At 40.0% G+C, this 22,019-nt stretch overlaps 1 protein-coding gene across 1 annotated transcript in view; it reads right to left on the bottom strand.

Annotated features, from left to right (window-relative positions):
* The window catches only part of LOC122790418, a 353,039-nt gene that overhangs the window by 253,839 nt on the left and 77,181 nt on the right, over positions 1-22,019 (bottom strand). The window contains exon 2 of the mRNA XM_044057941.1: positions 1,555-1,739. Within this exon, the coding sequence (XP_043913876.1) occupies positions 1,555-1,739 (185 nt within the window). The remainder of the gene's footprint in view (positions 1-1,554; positions 1,740-22,019) is intronic.

Here is a 22,019-nt window from a genome sequence, read left to right as displayed (position 1 = left end):
AACCTATTCACCATTAAAAGCCAGAATAACCCCTCCTTGAAATCATTCCCTGTACCAAGCTACTAGATATCACCATTGAAGAAAACTTAAAATTTGATTCCCACATTTACTCCACAATTAAGAAAACCCATCAAACAATCGGTCTCCTCTACAGACACAACCGTTACCTCAGCCCCTCCACCCGACAAACTCTCGCAACTACTTTCCTTCTCCCCTCTCTCATGTATGGTGCTCCCCTATTCTCCAACCTTCAACTTGGCCTTCATTCCAAACTTGAATCCTGCTACCACAAAATCTGCAAATTTGCAACCAATTCTAAAAACTCTTCTCATCACTGCCTCTCCTTACATACCCCCCAATGGCTAGAACTTCAACTACCTAAAATACCTACAACTTACCACTGCCCACAAACTCATCTACAAACCTGCAGAATGCCCTTCTCTCACCATATCCCTAACACCCTACACACCCAGCCACTCCCTCAGATCAGAGAGCCAAAACCTCCTACAAGTGCATAAACCCTCACATCCCCCTGACCAATTGCTACTATCGACACCATAGGCAAAATATGGAACTCTCTTCCCCATCCACAACGCACAATACCAAGCCATAACAACTTCAAATCCGCCCTGCACTCCCATCTGTCCTCCAAATAGGAATGCCCTTCTCATGCTCCTACCTAAACATCATGCTCCTGCCTAACCTTAACACCCCCCTACTCTTAGACCCTTGACCCCTCTTTATAATAATGTAGGATCAGTACACTTTTCCTGCAATAGAACATTCAATTTCCTCTGGTAATGAAGTTCTCCCCCTTTCTCATTGGTATTCTATATGGTACAAGTCTAATAAATCGCACTCTATATGCATTAACACCTCACAATGCTTAAATGACCTTTCTATTTTCAATTAGTAGCCCACATACTATTCTTTACCAGGAATGCTTAAATAATTCTAACTTAATTCTTAAAAATAATCTTATCCTATATGTCCTATCTTTCCAAAGTTGCTCAAATGTCTGAAAATTGATTTTTATTATTATTTTTTTCCTGTCTAATATGCAACTTTATATTCTTCTGTAAGAAATGTTATGCAAGAATGCCTTTTTGCTTATTATATATCCTTTACCACTGTCATTTTCATCAATGATGATTTTAATCAATTCATCTATTGTCATGAATGGAACTACTTGTGGAGCTTTTCTCCCCGGGCCTCTACTGGAAATGGGTTGCTCTGACCCAGTGGACTCTCCCGGTCAACAAATTCAAATAAATAAATAAATTAAAAATCAAGTCAGCTGACATGTCCTTGGCAGAACTTGTATTCATATGTAAAGCGAGAAGGGACAAAAGTGATGGAATTAATACTGCAATTTGACCAAAATGGTGAGGAACAGTAGCATGAGACTTTAACAGCAAAAATTAGTTCACCATGTTTCTAGAAAAAAAGTACTGAAATAATTCCAACAGTACAATCATATTAAAGCTTCCTTTATTTTGAAATTTACTGAAATATTTTGTGTGTTATTGTTATCACAAATGATGATATACTAACCACTTTCTTATGGCACCATTATTATACACACATGGGTTTACAGGCAGCTTCAAAAGCCAGGACGACTGTACTGAAGGATCGTTGAAGGTTGTGAGATCAGTTGCATTGCTTAAAGCAATGTTGCACACTGCTGGTTTAACGGTTTGAATACCACGTTGAAAAGTTTTGGAGGATATGAGCCATTTCTGTAAATATGAAATTACATAAAGAAATCCATTAGCTGAATATATGTGCCTCACTGTATCTCATTTATTGCTCTTATATTATTTATTCTGATAGTTGTTTCCTTATTATTTATGGTTACCTCCTTGGAAAGTTACTCTAGAGTAAAACACTTTTCTAAATATGCACAAGGTAAGGAACAGGACAGCTGCATAATCATTGTGTGTTTATGTTTATTTGGGCACATGTAGAAGCAGCCATTACTCTACTAATCATCATATGTATAGCAAACTCCATTTTCACTGTTTTCCAGAGGAAATCTCTACTGGTGTAGCTTCTATTTGCAGGTCAGCAGTAATTGCTTCTTTGCATACCTCTCAACTCTCCAGAATTTTTCAGAATGCAGATTTTTTTGAAGCAGATTTTTGGTCCATCTCAAATAAAATTTATATTTTTTTCTGGCAAATCATTGAGGACTGAGTAATTAAATCTTCAGAAAATGCATGCTAACACAAAACCTATTATTCTGTCCTCTTTCTAAGTTTATAAGAGCAATGCTAAAATCTGTTCCTGATTTTGGACCTTTAACCCCCCCATTATTTTTGGAATTGCCTAGAATTCTTGTGCTAACAGGTTGAGAGGTATGCCTTTCTGTGTGATTTTTTTTAATGTTCTGTGGTTGTGCAGTGGGCTTTCCACCCTGGAACAAAAGAGCCTTCTGCTATATTTTATGGAGCTGAAGCTTTGAGAAGTTTGATTCATCCAGCTGAAGATTCATGGAGATGAGTCGTGAAAAGTGGGAAGGGAAATGCAAGCAGCAAACTGAAAGTACAGTTGTGTAAGTACATTTACCATTATGGTAGATGTTCGAATGACCACTGCTGCAGTAGCCTTAGCTATATGGGTTAGACTCTGCATAGGATATAACAGTTGGACAGCTTCCAAAGTGTCAAGACACCTTCCATGCACCCAAACCATCAATCAGCTCTAGCTGAGCTGACAAAAAAGACAGGTGTGGGTGCCAAGCCCTTCAGAGCTTTCATACCAACAGGGAGCGAAGGCTGAACCCTGAAAGGACAATGCTAAGAATAACAAAAATAAATGTTCATGTCCTGGAATAAACAACACACAAAAAACAAGGGGGTGGAGGAAAGGAGCAGCTACTGCAGCAGTGATCATTTGAACATCTATTGCTGTAATAAGTTTACTTACACAACTGCACTCTGTTAACCTTAGCTGTATGGGTAGAGTACCCTAGCCTACCTCTTTTGGGAAGTGGAAGGAGAACAGTCCAGGAGCCCTAGCAAAACCTGATCTAGACCCACAGGAGGAATTAAACTTATAGTGCTTTGTCAAATTATATACATGGGAGTAGGTTGCACCTTGTAGAATGCTTCTAGAATCTAACCCTTTCCAAAAAGCCATAGATGAAGCTAACACCCTGGTATACTGGGTCTTGATCCTGTCTGGAATAGTTTTCCTGTGGTGAGTATAACAAAAGCACCCCAGCCCTAAAAATCCACCCTTCTACCTAACTATCTAGCACTCCCACACACAATGCAGACCTATCTCCCCCCTCTTCCACTCCCCATTCTTCCAAATACTTATCCATAATTGCTATCAACATTCAAAGCCTTAATAAAATCACTAACCTTCATGCTTGGATCTCCCAATATTCTCCACACCTACTTGGACTAACAGAAACCTGGCTCAACCCCCATATTCAAAACTCTGATATCTTACCCCTAGGCTACAACATCTATTGACTAGATAGGACCTCTATAAAAGGTGGAGGTGTGGCAATTCTACACTCTCAACACCTCTCTTTCAGTCCCTGTAAACCCGACTGATTTTCACCTAATCCTAACTGATATCCGCCCAACAGAAATCCTAATAGTGAAGTACCACCTTAACAACCACAAAAAGCTTGCCATTGCTGCTGTTTATATATTCCTCCTGGCAAGAACATCCAAATTCTTGAAAATATACCTTCCTGGCTTTCCCTAAAGTTACCCTATGAAACTATATTGCTAGCAGATGTTAAGATAGATTGGAAGTCTCTGAAGACCCTTTCCCCTGACAAAGCATCAATTTGTTCAGCTTCATCCAGCTTATCTCCAACCCCATAAGACTGACCCAACATTCAAATCAAGGCACAATAATTGACTGGACCCTGTGCAACAACCACCAAATCTATCACAACCCCACTACACTTCCTGATGCCCTAAGTGAACACCTACCCATCAGTATACAGAGATACTCACTCCAACAAAAATCACATTTTTACAAATTCGGCCATAAACTCAAAAACTTCAACCCCTCCACTCTCAATGACAGTCTTTCTGCCATTGACTGATCTATCTTGCAGTCTCTTCTTCTTGAAGATGCTCTACTTGAATTTAGGGTCTATATTATATGAACAAAAGTTCATAAAATTGAACGCTGTAAATAGCGAAAATGCCGAACTTTGAAACCTTTATTGTGGGGGGCTGCACCCCCCCACTAATTATATATACAAACTCCGAGATCACACTACAGTGAGGAAAGGGTAAATTTCCCGATCTTCACTGTACCGCGATCTCACAAAAAACAGATCGATGAATGGCATTTTCGCATATACAACCTTTCGATATTTTGGACTTTTTTTCTTCTAATAGGAACCCGAATTTAATCTCATCTTCCTAAACACCCGTGAATCAATTGCCCCCCCCATGTAAAATAAGAATAAAGCAAAATTACACCCCCTGGCAGTAAAGGCACCCGTAAACTAATGCATAAAAGAGACAAAGCCTGGAAAACTTTGCTTAAAATTAAATCCCACTCCCACCTCCAACTATTTAAAGAACTTAGGAACCATACCAAGAAACAAATATACAGCGATAAAAAGACCTACCACACTAACACACAGGCCACTGCTCAAACAAACCCCAAAAATGTCTGGAGAAGTATCAACTCTATCCTCCACCCTGGCAAACCTCAGGACTCCCAATCCCTACCCTAACCTCCCCAACCAAGAGACAGCCTCTCTTCCTCAACCAATGTTTCATAGACTCCATAAGCAAATTGACTAATACGAACCAAAATCCCCACCAAGAAGCACCTCCCCTACCTACAAACAACAACACAAGTTTCTCTCTCAACCCTTTATCTACTTACTACATAACGTCTCTGCTTCTCAAACTAAAACCCTGTTCTCCCTCTGCTGACATTTCCTCCTCAATTCCTCAAACTTGCAGCAAACCCCATTGCCTATCCAGTCTCAATTCTCATTAATCAATCTATTAAAAAAAGTAACTGTACCCAAAATTTGGAAATCCTTCTACATTATCCTCTTCATAAAGATGTAACTCCAATGATCCCTCTAACTACAGGCCTATTGTTATCCTTTCCCCACTATACAAGATTCTAGAGAAATGTGTTCACATCCAAATACTTAACTTCCTCCTCCAAAACAACCTCCCACCCAACATGGTTTCCGGCCTCACCACAGCACCTCTACAGCCCTTCTATCCTTCACTCACACCATCGCTGAAGCTAGGAACAACAATAATCTAGTCTCATGTCTGTTCCTAAACTTATCTAAGCCATTTGACATGGTATCACATCCCAAACGTCTGACTAAATTAGCTAACCTTAATTATCCAGCTCAACTCTCTCATGATTTTCAAGTCATCTCACTGACAGGCTTCAATATGTCAGATGGCAATCATCCTGCTCTTCTTTCCTACCCATATACACCTCAGGGCTCTATTCTTGGACCTTCTCTTCAACATCTTTATTAATAACCTCCACTCCTCCACCCCCCTTTCTACCATCATACAGTATGACAATGACTCCACTCTGATTACTGCCTCCAACTCAATCTCACAACTTCAGACACACACACACACAGACACACACACACACAGACACACACACACAGACACACACACACAGACACACACACACACAGACACACACACACACACACACACACACAGACACACACACACAACAATCTTTCCTTCTTGTTGGAAAATGGCTAAATAACTAGCTTATCTTAAACCCCCCAAAACTAAGCTACTCCTCTTTCTCCCCAAAAATAATGACCACCTTAAGGCTACCTGGTCTAGCTCTTCACTGAACAATACCATCATTAATGGAGACGCTAACACAAAACTACTTGGAATGACTACTGATGACCAGCTAAAATTTGACTTTCACATACACCATGCAATCAGGAAAACTAACCAAAAACTTAGCTTGCTTTACCGTAACTCAGAATTCCTCTCTGCTGAATCCAGACACACCCTAGCTCAAGCCTCCTTCCCAGCCTCCTCCATGAATTACCACACACAAAAGGGCCTTACAGAAACAGATGCTTGGTGCCAGAGCCATGGGCTCAAGCTCAATGTCAAGAAAGGTATAGTTATCTCCTTTGGGAAAAAACATGTACCCGCGAATTACCACATAGGTGGTAGTACACTAAACACTGAAAGTGTGATAAGAGACTTAGGGACAAAGGTGGACAGTGGTCTCACCTTCGATAACCACATCGCTACAACAGTTAGGATTTAAGTGGCACACCTCATCACTAAGGGCTTTTCATCCAGAAAAAAAGGAGGTCATTGTCCCACTGTACTCATCCATCATTAGATCCATTATAGAATACAATGCCCAGTTTGGTATGTACCTCTCAAGATATCCGCAACAACTGGAAAGGCCGCAGAAATATCTCACTAAAAGAATCAGAGGCCTAAAGCAGATGCCTTATACTGAGCGTCTAAAAAACTCCAGCTATACTCGGTCACATATAGTCTACACAGAGGCAATCTCTGCTTAACATACAAGGCCATGTCAAACCCAGAGCTGTTGGACATGCTACACTTAAAGAAATCCCAATCCCTCAGAGCCAAACGCTCCAGGGATCTAAACCTTGTCATCACAATGAACAAAACATGCTGGAGGGACAGGTTCCTGACCCAGAGACTCCCCAAATTCTGGAACAGACTGCCCATACATGTCAAGCAGAGCACCTCTTTGGCCCTCTTCAAAAGGAACCTTGACAATTGGATGGGAGATAGGAAATTCACCCCGGGGATCACGTCAGTCGCCCTGCTAGACAGGGGTCCAGGGAAGTAAATATTGTGGGAAGAAATAGCCAGGGAATTGTTATGGCTAGGCTTGTAAAGGCCCTAGAGCTGATAGCCTAATACCAACCTATGAACCAGTCTTTACCAACCTCCAATCCTGCGTACTCTCCAAGCTAGAACAAACCTATAATAAAACTGCTAACTTTGCAGCCATCTTACCAAATCATACCCACCATTGCATAGCTCTCTGCAAGTTAGAATGGCTTGAATTCTGCCACCATCTAAAACTATCCCAACTACAATTAACCCACATCATACTTAAACCCACTGCTTGTCCCTCTCTTGCCAATTTAGTTTCCTATTACCCTCGTCCCCTCCGCAGTTCATAGAAACTACTACTCAAAACATGTACACCAAAAATTAACATAGGCAATCTCCTTTATAAATCGTCCATAACAAAAAATCTAGAACTACCTCCCCTCAAACCTGCGAAACATCACACAAAAACAGCTTTAAAATAGAACTAAAATGCTTCCTCCCAAAAATCTGCCCTTGTGAGGATCCTACCTGACCACTCTCTGACTTCACCAAATATACTTAATCTCAACAATTCCTGACTGCAAATTGCTTACTCCTTGTTATTTTTCTCAAAACATGTTATTCTACCTATTTATATGATACCTCTGTATATGTCAACAACTATGCTGTATTTTTCTATTTTTGCTATACTTTGAAATTTAATTAATACTCTAATCTGTGTAATTATGTAAAGTATTACTGTTGGAGCTTTTCTCCTCGGGTCTCCAGTGAAAATGGGCTTGTGCTCACAGTTGGACCAACCTGGTTAACAAATGTGAAATAATAATAGTAATAATAATAATAATAAAAGGCTAATAGCCTGAGACAACCATTTGGAAAAGTCTGTGTTGACACAGGTTGTACCTTCTTTTTACCTTGACAAGAAATGAACAATTGATCAGAAGATCTGAAAGATTTACTTCTGTCAAGATAGTACCTGAATTGTCTGTTGACATGCATGGTACAAAGTATCTTTTCTCCCTCATTTTTAGATTCAGGAAAGAAAATGGGGAGATAGTTTGGCTTAAAGTAAACTTGCGTACCAGTTTAGGCATAAAAGATGTATTAGTTCTCAAAGAAGCTTGGTCTGTGTGGAAAATGAAATTAAGTTGCAAGCACTTATGGTGAGTCAACCTTGATACCCTTCTTGCAGATGTCAGAGCAATCAGTAACTCATCCAGGTTAGCTGGGTCAAATGGAGTAAGTGTTATATTTTCTAATACAAAATTAAGATCCCAAGGAAGGGGCCACCAGTTTTCTTGAAGGCCTCTTATATAAAATGTGTTTTAATAACATTTTGGCATGAAAATCCATTGAAAGAGGAGAATCCATGGGCAAATATGCTGAAATGGCCAATAAATGAACCTTGATGGAGTAGGAAAAAAGACCACAGGACAGTAACTCACACAAATAGTGTAAAACCAGCCTTTTTTGCCTTCATTAGTAAGGTCTGCATATCCTCCATAAACAGGTGTCTAAGGGAATTAAGACCTAATATCCAAGCAATCTAGTTTCCATTCATGACTGCCCTTTTCCTGCTCAGCTTGCTTGCATTGACTGAATATAGGATGCCTGTAGAATGAGATTGTGCTGTGAAGCTATATCCCTAGCTAAACTGGCTAGTCTGCAAAGGGTGTACAGTCTGGTTCAACCTTGTTTGTTGATGTATCACATGACTTTGGTATGGTCTGTAACAACCTGAAGAAGTCTCAGTGACCAAAGATGATTCAGAAAGTTGAGCGCATTGATCAGGAAAGCATCTCTTTTATGCTTATATACTTGCATCTGTCTTGGAGAATCACACACCTTGCACTTCTACCCCTCCTAAAACTGCTACCCAAGCAAAATCAGAGGCATCTGTGGTAACTGACTGCTTTGAAACGGGGGAGGGGGGGCATATTTAAGGATATTCGTTGTATCCACTAAGTGATTTCTCTTCCGATGCTTTGAAAAAGACTCTGTCCGATGCTTTGAAAAAGACTCTGCAAAGAAAAGCAAGTCATCTAAATATGGAAAAATGTGGATACCCTGTAGCCTGTAATGACCTAGAACAGGAGCTAGACACAATGGGAACGCCCTTGGTGCAGTGGATAGTCCAAAGGGTAAAGCAGAGAACTGATACATTGATCTAGACCCACAATACTGTAGAAAACACCTGAAGTCTGGATAAGCAATGATGTGATGATCAACATCTGTTAAATCTAGTGTTAGTAGGACACTCGAATGAGGAAGATGAAATAACAGTTTCTGAAGTGATATTTTGAATTTGGGCACCATCACAAATAGATTTAGGAAAGAAAGATATAAAACTGATCTCCAAGCATTTTCTTTCTTTGGAAGTAAAAACATCCTTGAATAAAACCTTTCCCCAAATGGGAAGAAAGAGCTGGTTCTATCACATCCTGAGACAATGTATGATGAAGGACAGGTAGAAATAAAAGGGTCTGTTCTGGTTGATGATGCCATCTGTAATGAATGGTCTTCAGAACCCATTTGTCTGGAACTATCTCTTACCAAAGATAAAGGTGGAGACTCAGATTTTCTGGAAGGGAAATGGGGCTGCAAGGGCTGGGGGAGTAAGGTCTCTTAAATAGTAATTCTAACTTGTAGGACTGTTCTTGCTTTTGAAAGGATCCAAAATTCTTTTCAGATCCCTTAGCCATTTTCACCTGAATACCTGCTTACCTGCATTTGTTGAGCTTGTTTATTTTGTATTTTTCCCAAAACTGGAAGAGGGGCTATAGGATCACTTAGAAAATTTGGAAAAGGATGGCTGAAAAATCTTAGAGATTCCTTGTATCAGCTTACCCCTTTCATGACATGTTTTGATTACCTCTACATCAGAGGGGCCAAAAACTAAATCTCTACCAAAGGAACATTTAAAATTTTAACATCATCTGGGAGGTTCTGAGAATGCAATCAGGTAAACCTTCTCAAAACAGTACAACTGGCCATAGCCCTGGAAGAAGTATTGAATAAGTCATATACGCGCGCATGTGTACACACACACACACACACACACACACACACACACACACACACACACACACAGTAAACAGTGAATAATGACTTGTACAATAGAAGTAACTAAATTATTTAGAGCAGATTTTTCATAAGAAGAAGAAACTGCAAACAAAACATTCCACATACTTTCACAATTAGTCATAGCAAACTTTAACATATGAGCCTGACAATTCAAAATTCTGAAAATCAAAGTTGCAGAAGCATGCACTTTTTTCCTATAATTATCAATAATCTTTCCATCCTTATCAGAAACAGTAGAACTGGAATTAACTAAATGTTTAGCAGCAGTAGGATTAACTAAATTTATAGCTGCTGGACCAGGTTTGGGAAGAATGTATAAAAACTTAAAAAGAATGCAGGACTTAGATCCTTTCTACCTTTTTAGGGGCAGCTGGATGACTGCCAGGAAAACTGCAGGCAGTAAAACACACATCCTCTAAAGCAGACAGAAGAAAAGGAATGGGCGTGGGCTCTGGAAATTCCTTCTGTAACAGCTCATAGTATTTTCTGGGGGACTGAGAAACCTCAATGTTCTCCAATAAAAGGAAGGCTTGGTGTCATTAACTAGGTTTTAGTGTCGCGTGTGGAAAGAAAACCAGTGACAGGGCCAAAGATGGCAATGGGATCAGAGAAGCACAAGACCTGGCCTTCTATTAAGCTGTCCTGGTACTCCTTGATGGACAGGTCAGTAAGGAAACCAATGGACTTAGCTTTTAGCCCCGCCTATGACTTCTGCTAATTTTTCATAGTCTATAGCAGGTAGCAAAGCTGAGGTTTGGGGGTAAGGAAGAGAGATGAAAGTGCTCAATCTTTTTATCAAAATCCTCGATTTTATAATTTCAGATCCTCAGTGGAGTTTTTTCTACATGGTTCTTGGTTTATAAAAAAAATGGTTAAAAAAATCAATTGTAAAAATCATATTCTATTTTCATTACCTATTGTTAACAAAGATCACTTTCGTCCTTCTAGACTTCTTCAGGTCTGTGTACAAGAACCCTAAAAACTATCTATAAAAATATTATTGTATAATTAGTATTATTATTACACATACATTTGAATAAAGTGGAAAAAATAGAAGAAGAAAAAGAAAAAAATAATAAGAAAAAAATGTAAGATGATGGAAACAAAATATACACTTAAATTAAAACTGATTTAATATGGTATTTAAGAAGCCTGGACTATTTATTTATTTATTTATTTTATTTATTTTACATTTGTTTACCGGGTTAGTCCAACTGGATACATATCCCTTTTCAGCAGAGACCCGGGGAGAAAAGCTCCACAGTACAAAAGGTTATGAGTTACATTTCAACAATTTCAAAATAACATGGTAAGGTAATAAAAAGTTACAACAGTTGCAAGAAAGTTCAAGGAAAAAAAAGAGAAAAACATATACATAATTGAGACAAGGTTTAGGTTTGACATTTCAACAATTTCAAAATAACATGGTAAGGTAAAACAAAGTTTAAACATAACAGTTGCAAAAAAGTTCCAGGAAAAAAAAAGAAAAACATATAAATAATTGAGACAAGGTTTAGGTTTGAGTTACATAGTAACAGTTTTTAGATATCATAGTATGAAGAGGCATCAAGTTAAAAATTAGCTATAACTTAAGTAATTCATATGATAAGTAGATTAAAGAAAACATATGATCTTTGGACACTATTAAAGCTGATATTATAGGCTCAATAGATAGGTAAAGAAATATCGAGTATAATGCTCGTGGGAATTCCTAACTAGGGGGTGTTACAGTGAGGAGAGATCCTGTACTATAGTTTAGTACGGTAAGTGATGAAACAGAGAGGGATGATAGTTCATCCAGCCAGTAATTAACAAGTCAGACAATCAACTACTACTGTTCAATTAAAAGTGTACTGGAACTTAGAACATTGCCATATTGTTTACATGACTATATACAATATACAGTGCAACTACAGTAACAGCTTATCTACTATTTTTATATTGTCTGCATGGGTTATTGGAAACTCTGAACACTGTAAAGTAAACCAAATGGACATAGCATGTCTTTCATGTGCAAAGTGAGTTGTGTAAGTTATCTATTCTACCTTCTTGCTATACTTGCTCCTCTATAAGGTGTATAAACAAATGTACCCTGTGAATGTTGGCAAGTGTACCTTTTGTTAAACTATCTTATATGTACTATACTTCTATGAGAAGTATAAAAAATGCATCCTCTGTATGTTGTCTAATGTACCGTTTGTTAAACACGCTATCGTTTGTTAACAATTTAACTGCTCTGGAGCTTTTCTCCCCGGGCCTCCACTGAAAATGGACATATATCCAGTTGGACTCTCACGGTTAACAAATGTAAAATAAATAAATAAATAAATAAATATAGACTGAAAATCTTCCACACAGAGAAGTTTCTTACACGGTTTTGTTTCTGGACCCACTGTACTTGTTTAGTGGGTTGCTTGAGACTTTGGGGATACCACAGAGATTACTTGTTTTTTTTTTTCTAAACCAATATTGTCTGACTTGTTAATTACTGGCTGGATGAACTATCATCCCTCTCTGTTTCATCACTTACCAACTCTTGATCATTGCAAGTCCTATTTGATGTTTCTTGAGTCATCCCATAATTTGTCCCTCATTGTAGTACTTACTGTTAAACACAAAGTCCAGTCACAAAAAAACAATGTATAGACTGCTGAAATCCTCTTGACTCATGTCTGGGCATTTTCTACCATCGACAGTTATCACCAAGTTGGCACAAATGAGCCAAGACCACTGGTAAAAGCTGCAGTGTTTTTTTGTAAACTTGAAGCATCTGTTGTTTTCAGTAAGTGCTTATTTTTATTAGTCAGCAACTGTAAAATAATTAAGTTTGCACATAATATTAAAACATTCCACACCTCAATTTATACAATTCAGTTGAAGGAAAGAATCTTATAGCCATAATTTGTTTCGAAACCAAAGTCAATAATCCTAGGAGGCAAACTTATTGACAGGTGAGGTTTAAGCATATAGAGTAACATTGTCTACAGTTAGAATAAATTAACTGGCAGTTATAGAACAAGATAGGTGACGAGTGTACTTCTGGTAGGTACCTTGATTCACAAGATCAGAAGGGCAATTTGATACTTGTCTCCTCTTTTACAACTTGCACTCATTTTGTGTTCTTTAATGTTTTTATGCTGCAATATTTATTTTTTGTAGCACTGCGTAACCATGCCCAAAAAGAGCACTAATGTTCAACTTTATTGATAAAAAATTCAATGGTTTATCAGTCTGAAATATGGTATAAAAGCCCAAAGTCAGCTATGAACACATGCACAAGATCCATGGCAAAAATTATTTTAATGTTTAGCACAACTGTCCTACCACATCATTTTTCTAATTTCGATATATCATGATAAAGTCCTATTAGCAAAACACCACAGTGAAGTCACTGAGCAACATGAAATACATGCATAAATATATGCAAAACCCAGTGTCTACCTCACCACTTTGGTCATGCTCATCACTTAAAGATACATATGCACATGACAGATACTATACAACAAACATGTCTGTAGTAAGCAGCTATGAGCGTAAGTACACAACAATGTATAGGGGAGGATGTCTAACAACCTCAGGTGAAAAAGGGTGAAAAGATGGTAATATATGAACAATTTAAATAAAATTCATAAAAGTAAAGCTAAAATACACTACCAATACTTGTAATAAGTCCTACCCAGCAAACACTTATGAGTGAGTTAGGGTAGTGCAATTCTTGTGTCCAATCATTAGGGATCAATTTACCTAGGAGAACAGTGTGGAGGGTTGGTTGTCCAACTATCACTCACAAACCCAATGGAGAAAACAGCAATAACAGATACAGAAAAATAAAAGTGAAAAACACTGACAGACAGCCAAGCTCTCTCAATAAAGTACTACACTTAACGTGGACTGTACAATATTTGTTTCGGATTCTAGACTGAAGAATACAAACTCCTGAAATTCTTAATTCTTTGCAAAAATCTGACTAGCTGGATAAAATACAAGAAAATAGTGAAATTCTGAGAACAGTAACTACGATCCTTACAATAATGAAACAAACTGAATCTGAGAGAATGTATACGGCGTTTGAGGTTGTGTCATCTCACAACATTCCCACTGTTCTTAAAGTGCACAGATATATTAGGGTTGTGGGTTTGTAGCCTTGATTTCAAGGTGAAAGTGGATTGAAACCCCTGAAAAATGTTTTAAAGGTAGAATAATAGCAAGTTTCAGAGTTTGCTCTTTCTCATTTCTACTGCAGTTATTTTTTGAAGTGTTGGAACTGGGTCTTACAGTTCTGATAATCAGTTTTTTGCAAGGTGATACAGCCTCCTGTACAACCCATGTGAGCTGCAATACTTATACAGCCCCTATTGCTATTCACTTAACTCTAAGACTGCTGCATTACAGAGGAACACACATTTCCAAGCCTGCTGTGATCTTGGCAGATAGGGCTGCTTTTCAGGACAACATCCCTCACTATAACCTTCACAGCAATATTTGCGGGATGAACTGAACGGCACTTGGAAAAATGTCTAGATTTATGTTTTGCCCGAAATAGAATATTAACAAAGTTGTTTCATTGTTTGCAAGCATGAGCTGCAATAGGCATGTTGATTATTATGTAGTGCAAATTTTGTTGAATAAGTATTTATATGATTACATTTGTTCTTTTTAATACGATCGGGACTTTCTGCTTACAATAAGTGTTTTCAGTATTTAAAAAGTGGTAAAATTACTGTATATTTTTTTAAACTTAAAGCGAATGTCTTCTCTAATTTTGAGTATTTGGTTACTTAAATTAATGCTATGCTTAGTGTTAAAAAAACATAAATGCACAACTTTTTTTATATTTTAGCCGCTATGTATTTTAGTTGCTGTCCAGATTAACATTCTGTTGAGCTCACTGTGGTATCTAATGCAAACAAACAAGTTAACAAGGGACATGCATATGAAGACTGAAAAGCAAAACTATTATTACATGACAGAAGAGTAACATGATTGTTACTGAAGTAAATAAGATGGGGAAATAATATGAGAAAATCACACTCACTCTATCCCTATTTATACATCTTTTTAACTCATTAACATCTATATGTGGTGTGGAATTCCACACCTCTAGCAGCCTACACACATCCTTGCATTTCAGAGCACTCTGAGAAATCAGCTTAAAATGATTAAGAAAAACTAATGGAAATATTTTGTGAGCAATGAAAGCTATTAAAACTGTACAAATAATATTATCAGTAAGGTGTTCCTTGAGGTGATACGAGTCAGTACATTTATTGTTTTTCATAAATACTATATTATTAATTTACACAAACCCAGAATTATATTTGTTGCTAAGCTTTAAGAAATTGTCCTTTCTTGGAAAATGTACAAAGCAGACATACATTTTTGGAACACTTTAGCTAACCAGACACAAGCTTTCACATAACAGCAAGAAATTCTTCTCTGGGTACACGCTTATTTAGATATTTACAGAAATATGAAAACATATGCTTAATTGTAAAATTAGCAATACAAATACAGTGGATATAAAAAGTGTACACATCCCCATTAAAATGCCAAGTTTTTGTGATATAAAAAATGAGACCACAGATCATTACCATGCCCCCATAAGACTTTCCAGAATCAAAGCACTACCCTCCACATGGCTACAGAAAACCACTAAGTCAGAAATGAAAAACAGGGATAAAGCCTGGGAGCGCTGGCGCAAAACCAAAACCCACTCAACTAGACATAAATTCCTAGAACTATGCAATAGAGTCAAAAAGCTAATAAAACAGGACAAGTTCCAATACTACCAGTCTGCCCTAGACTCCTCCCAACACAGCCCCAAACAAATCTGGTCCTTCATAAACTCCATCCTCCACCCAGGTAAAGTTAGTACCCCTCCTCCTAACATCCCTCACTCTTCAGAAAATATTGCTACCTCATTCAACACACACTTCACACAAAAGTACAGTTTTGTACCTACCATAAATGTAGATGTTTGAAGATCCACATTGCTGCAGTCCTTACATATGGGTAGTCCGCTGTCCTCGGTCGGCCCGAATATCAAAGTATTAGGCTGACGTCGGTCAAGGCGCTTAAGACTGACATCAGGACGTCAGGGTACAAATGCGCATGACCGACGTCATATCCTCAGTCTTTTCTTGCCCCAGATGTCAGAAGACCCTAAAAAGAAAGGCCAAAACCAAAAGACAACAAAAAACAACCAACCACCCTTGCACTAATCATATGTACAATATATACAATATCCACAATATTCACAACCCAAACCACACAACCGCCTCTAACTACAGAGGGGAAGGAGGGAGGGTAAATTGGACTGCAGCAATGTGGATCTTCGAACATCTACATTTATGGTAGGTACAAAACTGTACTATGTTCTTCATCTCACATTGCTGCAGTCCTTACATATGGGTAGAATCCCAAAGCAGAGGTAAGGGAGGATGGTAAAACTATAAAGCATTAGGAGCTGCCAAAATGCCCTGTAAAATTGCAGTGGCAAAACCAGCCCTAGATTTAGAGTAAAGTGGAAGGTGGTAATGCTTAGAGAAAGTATGCACTGAACTCCAAGTAGCTGCCTCCAAAATATCTTTAGTTGCCACCCCCCTTAAAAAAGCTGTAGAAGTGGCAGTAGCCCTAGTGGAATGAGGCCTAATCCCAGCTGGAATCTCCTTACCATGATGGGAATAACAGAAAGCAATACAAAACCCAATCCACTTAGAAATAGTTTGTTTTGAAACAGGCTTGCCCTGAGAACCCAAAGCAAATGAAACAAACAACTGCTGAGACTGCCTGAACCCTTTAGTTCTGCTCAAATAATATCGCAACTGCCTGTGTATATCCAAAGTGTGCAAAATCTTTTCCCCTTTATTTTGGGGTTTGCATAAAAGTAGGCAAATGAATAGTTTGGTTTAAAGCCACACTAGAAACCACTTTAGGCATAAAGGAAGGATTAGTACACAAAGATACCCTATCCTTATGGAAAATTAAGAAAGGCTCAACCGCCATAAGGGCCTGTAATTCAGAAACCCTTCTCGCAGAGGTAATGGCCAACAAAAAAGCAGTCTTCCATGATAAATATTTCAACTCGGCAATAGCTGCAGGCTCAAACGGTTGTAGAGTGAGTTTCTCCAACACAAAATTGAGATCCCAAGCAGGAGTAGGAGCTCTACGTGGGGGTCTTATATTCTTTGCCCCTCTAAGGAATTGCTTAAACAAAGGATGAGAAAACAATGGTGGGTCACAGTCATAGTGAGCAGAAATTGCTGCAGCATGAACCTTAATAGAGGAGAAGGACAAACCTTTGTCCAGTAACTCAGTAAGATATTGAAGAGCCACACTTAAATTAGGCTTAGAAACATCAAATTCCTTTGCTGTACTCCAAAATAAAAATCTCCTCCATTTATCTGCGTACACTTTCCTTGTACTAGGTCTTCTGGCCTCCAAAATAACATTCAAAACTTGCTGTGGAAGCTGAGACCCTCCAGGGTTTAAAACAGAATATGCCAGGCTGTTAGATGTAGAGAGTGAAGTTTGACATTGAGTAAATGACTGTTCTCCTGAGACAGCAGGTGAGGAATCGAAGGCAAAGGCCATGGAGGCTCCCGTATCAGACTTCTCAGTAATGGGTACCAGTGCTGTCGAGGCCAATCTGGAGCTATTAAAATCATCTTTGGCTTGTCCTGTCTGACCTTCAGGAGTACCTTTGGGAGGAGAGGCAGAGGTGGAAAGGCATACACATGAAGATTGCTCCAATTGAATGAGAGAGCATCCACTTTCCAAGCTGTGGGATGAAACCTTTTTGTGCAAAACTTTGGCAGCTGGTAGTTTAGTGGAGAAGCGAACAGATCTATGTCTGGAGTTCCCCATCAATTTCTGAAATACATGAGGATCAAATTTCCACTCGTGGGGATCCATAATTTGTCTGCTCAACACATCTGCTAAGGAGTTCTGTGCTCCTGGCAGAAACCTTGCCTGAAGATTTAGCTGTAAACTGAGAGCAGTCTCCCACAAAATCATTGCTTGTCTGCATAGAGGATAAGAATGCGTTCCCCCTTACTTGTTGATGTACCACATGACAGTTGTGTTGTCTGTTAGAACCAACACCTGCCCTGGAAGAAGTAAATCCTTGAAAGCTATTAATGCAAATTGGACTGCTAACATCTCCTTCAAGTTGATATGTAGATGTTGAAGTCTGGCAGGCCACGTGTCTTGTACCCACTTTCCATTTAGATGAGCTCCCCAAGCTTTGTCTGAGGCATCTGTCGTTAGAATCTGACTCGCCTCTGGCCGGGTCACAGAGAGTCCCTTGTTTAGGTGACATTCCTGAGCCCACCACAAAAACTCCTTTTGAATGCAAAGTATTATCTGTATGACAGTGTCCATATCTTGGCAGTGCTGTGTCCATACATTTTTGAGATACCATTGTAGCTTCCTCATATGCAGTTTGGCATTGGGAAGCACCAGAATACAAGATGCCATGAACCCCAAGGCTTGAAGGACTGTCCTTGCAGTCAGCCTGGACTGATGAGACAATTGATGGAAGTAAAGCGAAAGATTCTTTTGTTTGTCCGGGGTCAAAAAGGCCATCTGGGATGCTGTATTCAGTCTCACACCCAGAAAGCACATGTCCTGAGAGGGTACTAGACTGGACTTTATTTCGTTCACAGAATACCCCAGGCATCTTAGCACTGCTATCACATACTGTAAATGATGAAGAAGTTCGTCTTTTTCTTGGGCCAGAATCAGGCAATCGTCCAAATAAGGATAGATCTGTATTCCTCTTAGCCTGAAGAAAGCTATCACTGGAGCCAGAACCTTCGTGAACACTCTGGGCGCAGTAGATAAGCCAAAGGGCAATGCAGAGAACTGATAATGAGAAGTCCCAGCCAGCAGATACTTCCTGCAACTGAGCCTGATAGGAACATGAAGGTAAGCCTCCTTGAGATCCAGAGTCACCATCCAGTGATCTTTGCCCAGCAGAGGTAAAAGCTGTTGTAACGTCAACATTTTGAACTTGGGAATGTCCAGATATGTGTTGAGGATAGATAAATCCAAAATTGGTCTCCACGTGTTCCCCTTCTTTGGTACTAGGAACAGGCGAGAATAAAATCCTAGGCCCACTTCTGGCAGAGGGACGGTTGTATGGCCCCTATTTGAAGTAGCAGAGAAATTTGTTTGTGAGCCTCTAGTCTTTGCTGAGGAGGAACGTCCGGCATGCCTTTGAAAGGAGGCAAGGTATGGAAATAAAACTTGTAACCTTGGTGTATGATATCCAATACCCATCTGTCTTGGGTAATCAAACTCCAATTTTCCTTGAAGAGTGCCAACCTTCCTCCCAAAGGTGCTGCCAGGCAAGAAGGATCTGGCAGCTGAAAAGGTAGGTCATTGGGCCTGTTTACGAAAGGACTGGCGCCTGCCCTCACCCGAAGATTGTGCAGGTGAACTCCCTGTTCTAGGTCTGAAGGAACTCTGAGCTCTACCCCTACCACGTCTAGATCTACCCCTAGACTGAGAATCATAAGAAGGATCGTCCACCCCTTAGCAGGCCAATTCCTACTAAACTTGGAGGCTGAACTTGCAAAAATCTTTAACAGCCTGCATAGACTTAGCCTTGTCTTCTATTTTCTTCAAGACTGACTCCACAGGTGAACCAAACAACACATCAGACTGTAAAGGAGCATCCAAAATCCTTGTCTTAACATGGTCAGATAAATTCTGATCCCTCAGCCAGGCATGCCTGCGAAGAACTGAACCAGTGGCAGCCACCCTAGACGAGGCCTGTACAGCATCAAAACCACATTGTAAAGAATGCTTACCCACTTGTTCAGAGACATGCACCAAATCTTGCAATTCTTTACACTCAATGCCTTCCGCCAGAGCATCTACCTTAGACTTCAATTGAGAAAGAAGATAGTTTTGATATTTCAACATGTGAAACTGGCAATTCAAAGCCCTCATAGCTAAGGTGGAAGAAGTATAGACTTTCTTTCCCCATCTATCCAAAGCTCTGGCCTCTTTATCTGGAGGAACCGGATTTTTTACAACAGAGGCCTTGACACCCTTAGGTCCCTGACTAACAGTTTCTGGGTCCGCCCTAGGACTCTTATAAAGATATTTATGAGCCTCAGGCACCCTGTAATACCTATCCGGTTTAACAGGAGCAGGAGGCAAAGAATCAGGATTAAGTGAAGCCTCTGCAAACACATCTCCCACAACATCCAGAACAGGGGGTATAGCCAAAGGCCTATGCTGGGGCAAAAGCAAAAATTCCCTAAGCCTTTTCCTGGAATCAGAGAAGTCCTGACCTTCCCACTTAAAATGTTCCCTCATGGAATGAAGAGTCTCTGAAAAAGAAAAATCCTCTGGAGGAGAAGCAGAAGGAGTCGAATCATCTGCATCAGAATCAGAATAAGGAGAGTACTCCTGCAAGTCTTCAGCCGAAGACTCTGAAACATCCGAAGCCTGTTCAAAACTCCCCAACTCTGGCTCCACCCTAGGCCTCTTATCAGGAGGGGGCAAAGAACCTCTAATCAAAGTAATTAAATCTTCTGCCATTTTAAGCATGTGCTTCTTGGGCACAGACCCTGCTGAACTAGGAGTGACACCAACAGAAGCTAAACCTGGCCTGCCTCTGGGAGAAGCCTTGGAAACAGAAGGAGAGGGCCTAACCAGCCTAGGAAGGGAGGGAGTACAGTAACCTGAGAAGCCCCTTCAGCCTGGCCTGCCTCCTGAGAGGCCACATCCTGCAATATCAAAGTCTCCCCCTGGGACTCCAGAGAAGCCTCCGTCGGAACCACCGGTTCCACTGGCGCCTCTAAAGCACCGGCGTCCGATGCGGACGACTCTTCTTGCCTGGGTTTAGCCGCTTTGTCTTTGCGCTTCTTGAAGAAGCGGGCGCCGGAGAATCCGGCGGCATATTATAATTGCACCGCTTCCGAAGACCAACCTAGCACAATCTAACCTTCGCTTAATAGTGCGCTTATTGAACCTAGCACAAAAGCGACACTCAACAACGTCGTGCTCAGGCCCCAAACAAGGAATACACAAAGAATGATAATCCCTATGCGGTATCTGCTTCCCACAAGAAATACAGTTATTCACTTTTTCTGACATCCGGTAAACCACTGAGGCAAGAAAAAACTAAAATATTCCCCAACGGGGTACTTAGCCAACTTTGACTCGGTCTGAAACTCCGAATTCGAAAAATTTCAGAACGCCGAATGGCACTTGCAACACTGCTTCTGCATCGGACCATGCGGCAAAAAAGACTGAGGATATGACGTCGGTCATGCGCATTTGTACCCTGACGTCCTGATGTCAGTCTTAAGCGCCTTGACCGACGTCAGCCTAATACTTTGATATTCGGGCCGACCGAGGACAGCGGACTACCCATATGTAAGGACTGCAGCAATGTGAGATGAAGAACATCCATACCATCACTAGCTAAACAACACAACCCCCTCCCCTCCAACCCACACTTTCAACTAGTAATCTCCCCACTACCTTCTCTTTTTCTCCTGTACCTACCTCCAACATAAAAAAAACTCTTAACTAAACTTAAGCCCACCAAAGTAGCAGCAGACAACCTCCCAAGTGAATACCTACAAATCACAGCTGATGCTCTGGCCTACCCAGTATCCATCTTGATTAACCGATCACGGTCAGAAAGTTACGTTCCCACACTGTGGAAAGTATCACATATAATTCCCCTCCACAAAGGCGGACCCTCCACAGAACTAACCAATTACTGCCCCATAGCTATTCTCTCTCCACTCTCCAAAATACTAGAGAGAGATGCATACACTCTCAGGTCTCAGACTACCTCCTTACTAACAACCTCCTTTCCAATACTCAGCATGGTTTCTGACCAAACCATAGCACCACCACTGCCTTACTCTCCTTTACTAACACTATCCTTCAGCATAAAAACAATGGCTATCTCTCCTCTGCTACTTTCCTAGACCTATCTAAAGCATTTGACATGGTCCCACACAAACAACTTATCTCTGTCCTCAATAACCTATCCTTCTCACAATCAGTCACCAACTGGTTTCAGAGTTACCTGTCTGACCGCCAACAATCCATTGTATGGCAGAATGACATATCTCC

The sequence above is a fragment of the Protopterus annectens genome, chromosome 16.part0 (assembly GCF_019279795.1).
Source record: "Protopterus annectens isolate FY-2018-M chromosome 16.part0, PAN1.0, whole genome shotgun sequence".
In the NCBI taxonomy this organism is placed as follows: domain Eukaryota; kingdom Metazoa; phylum Chordata; order Ceratodontiformes; family Protopteridae; genus Protopterus; species Protopterus annectens.
This window is presented reverse-complemented; position numbering and strand designations above follow the sequence as displayed.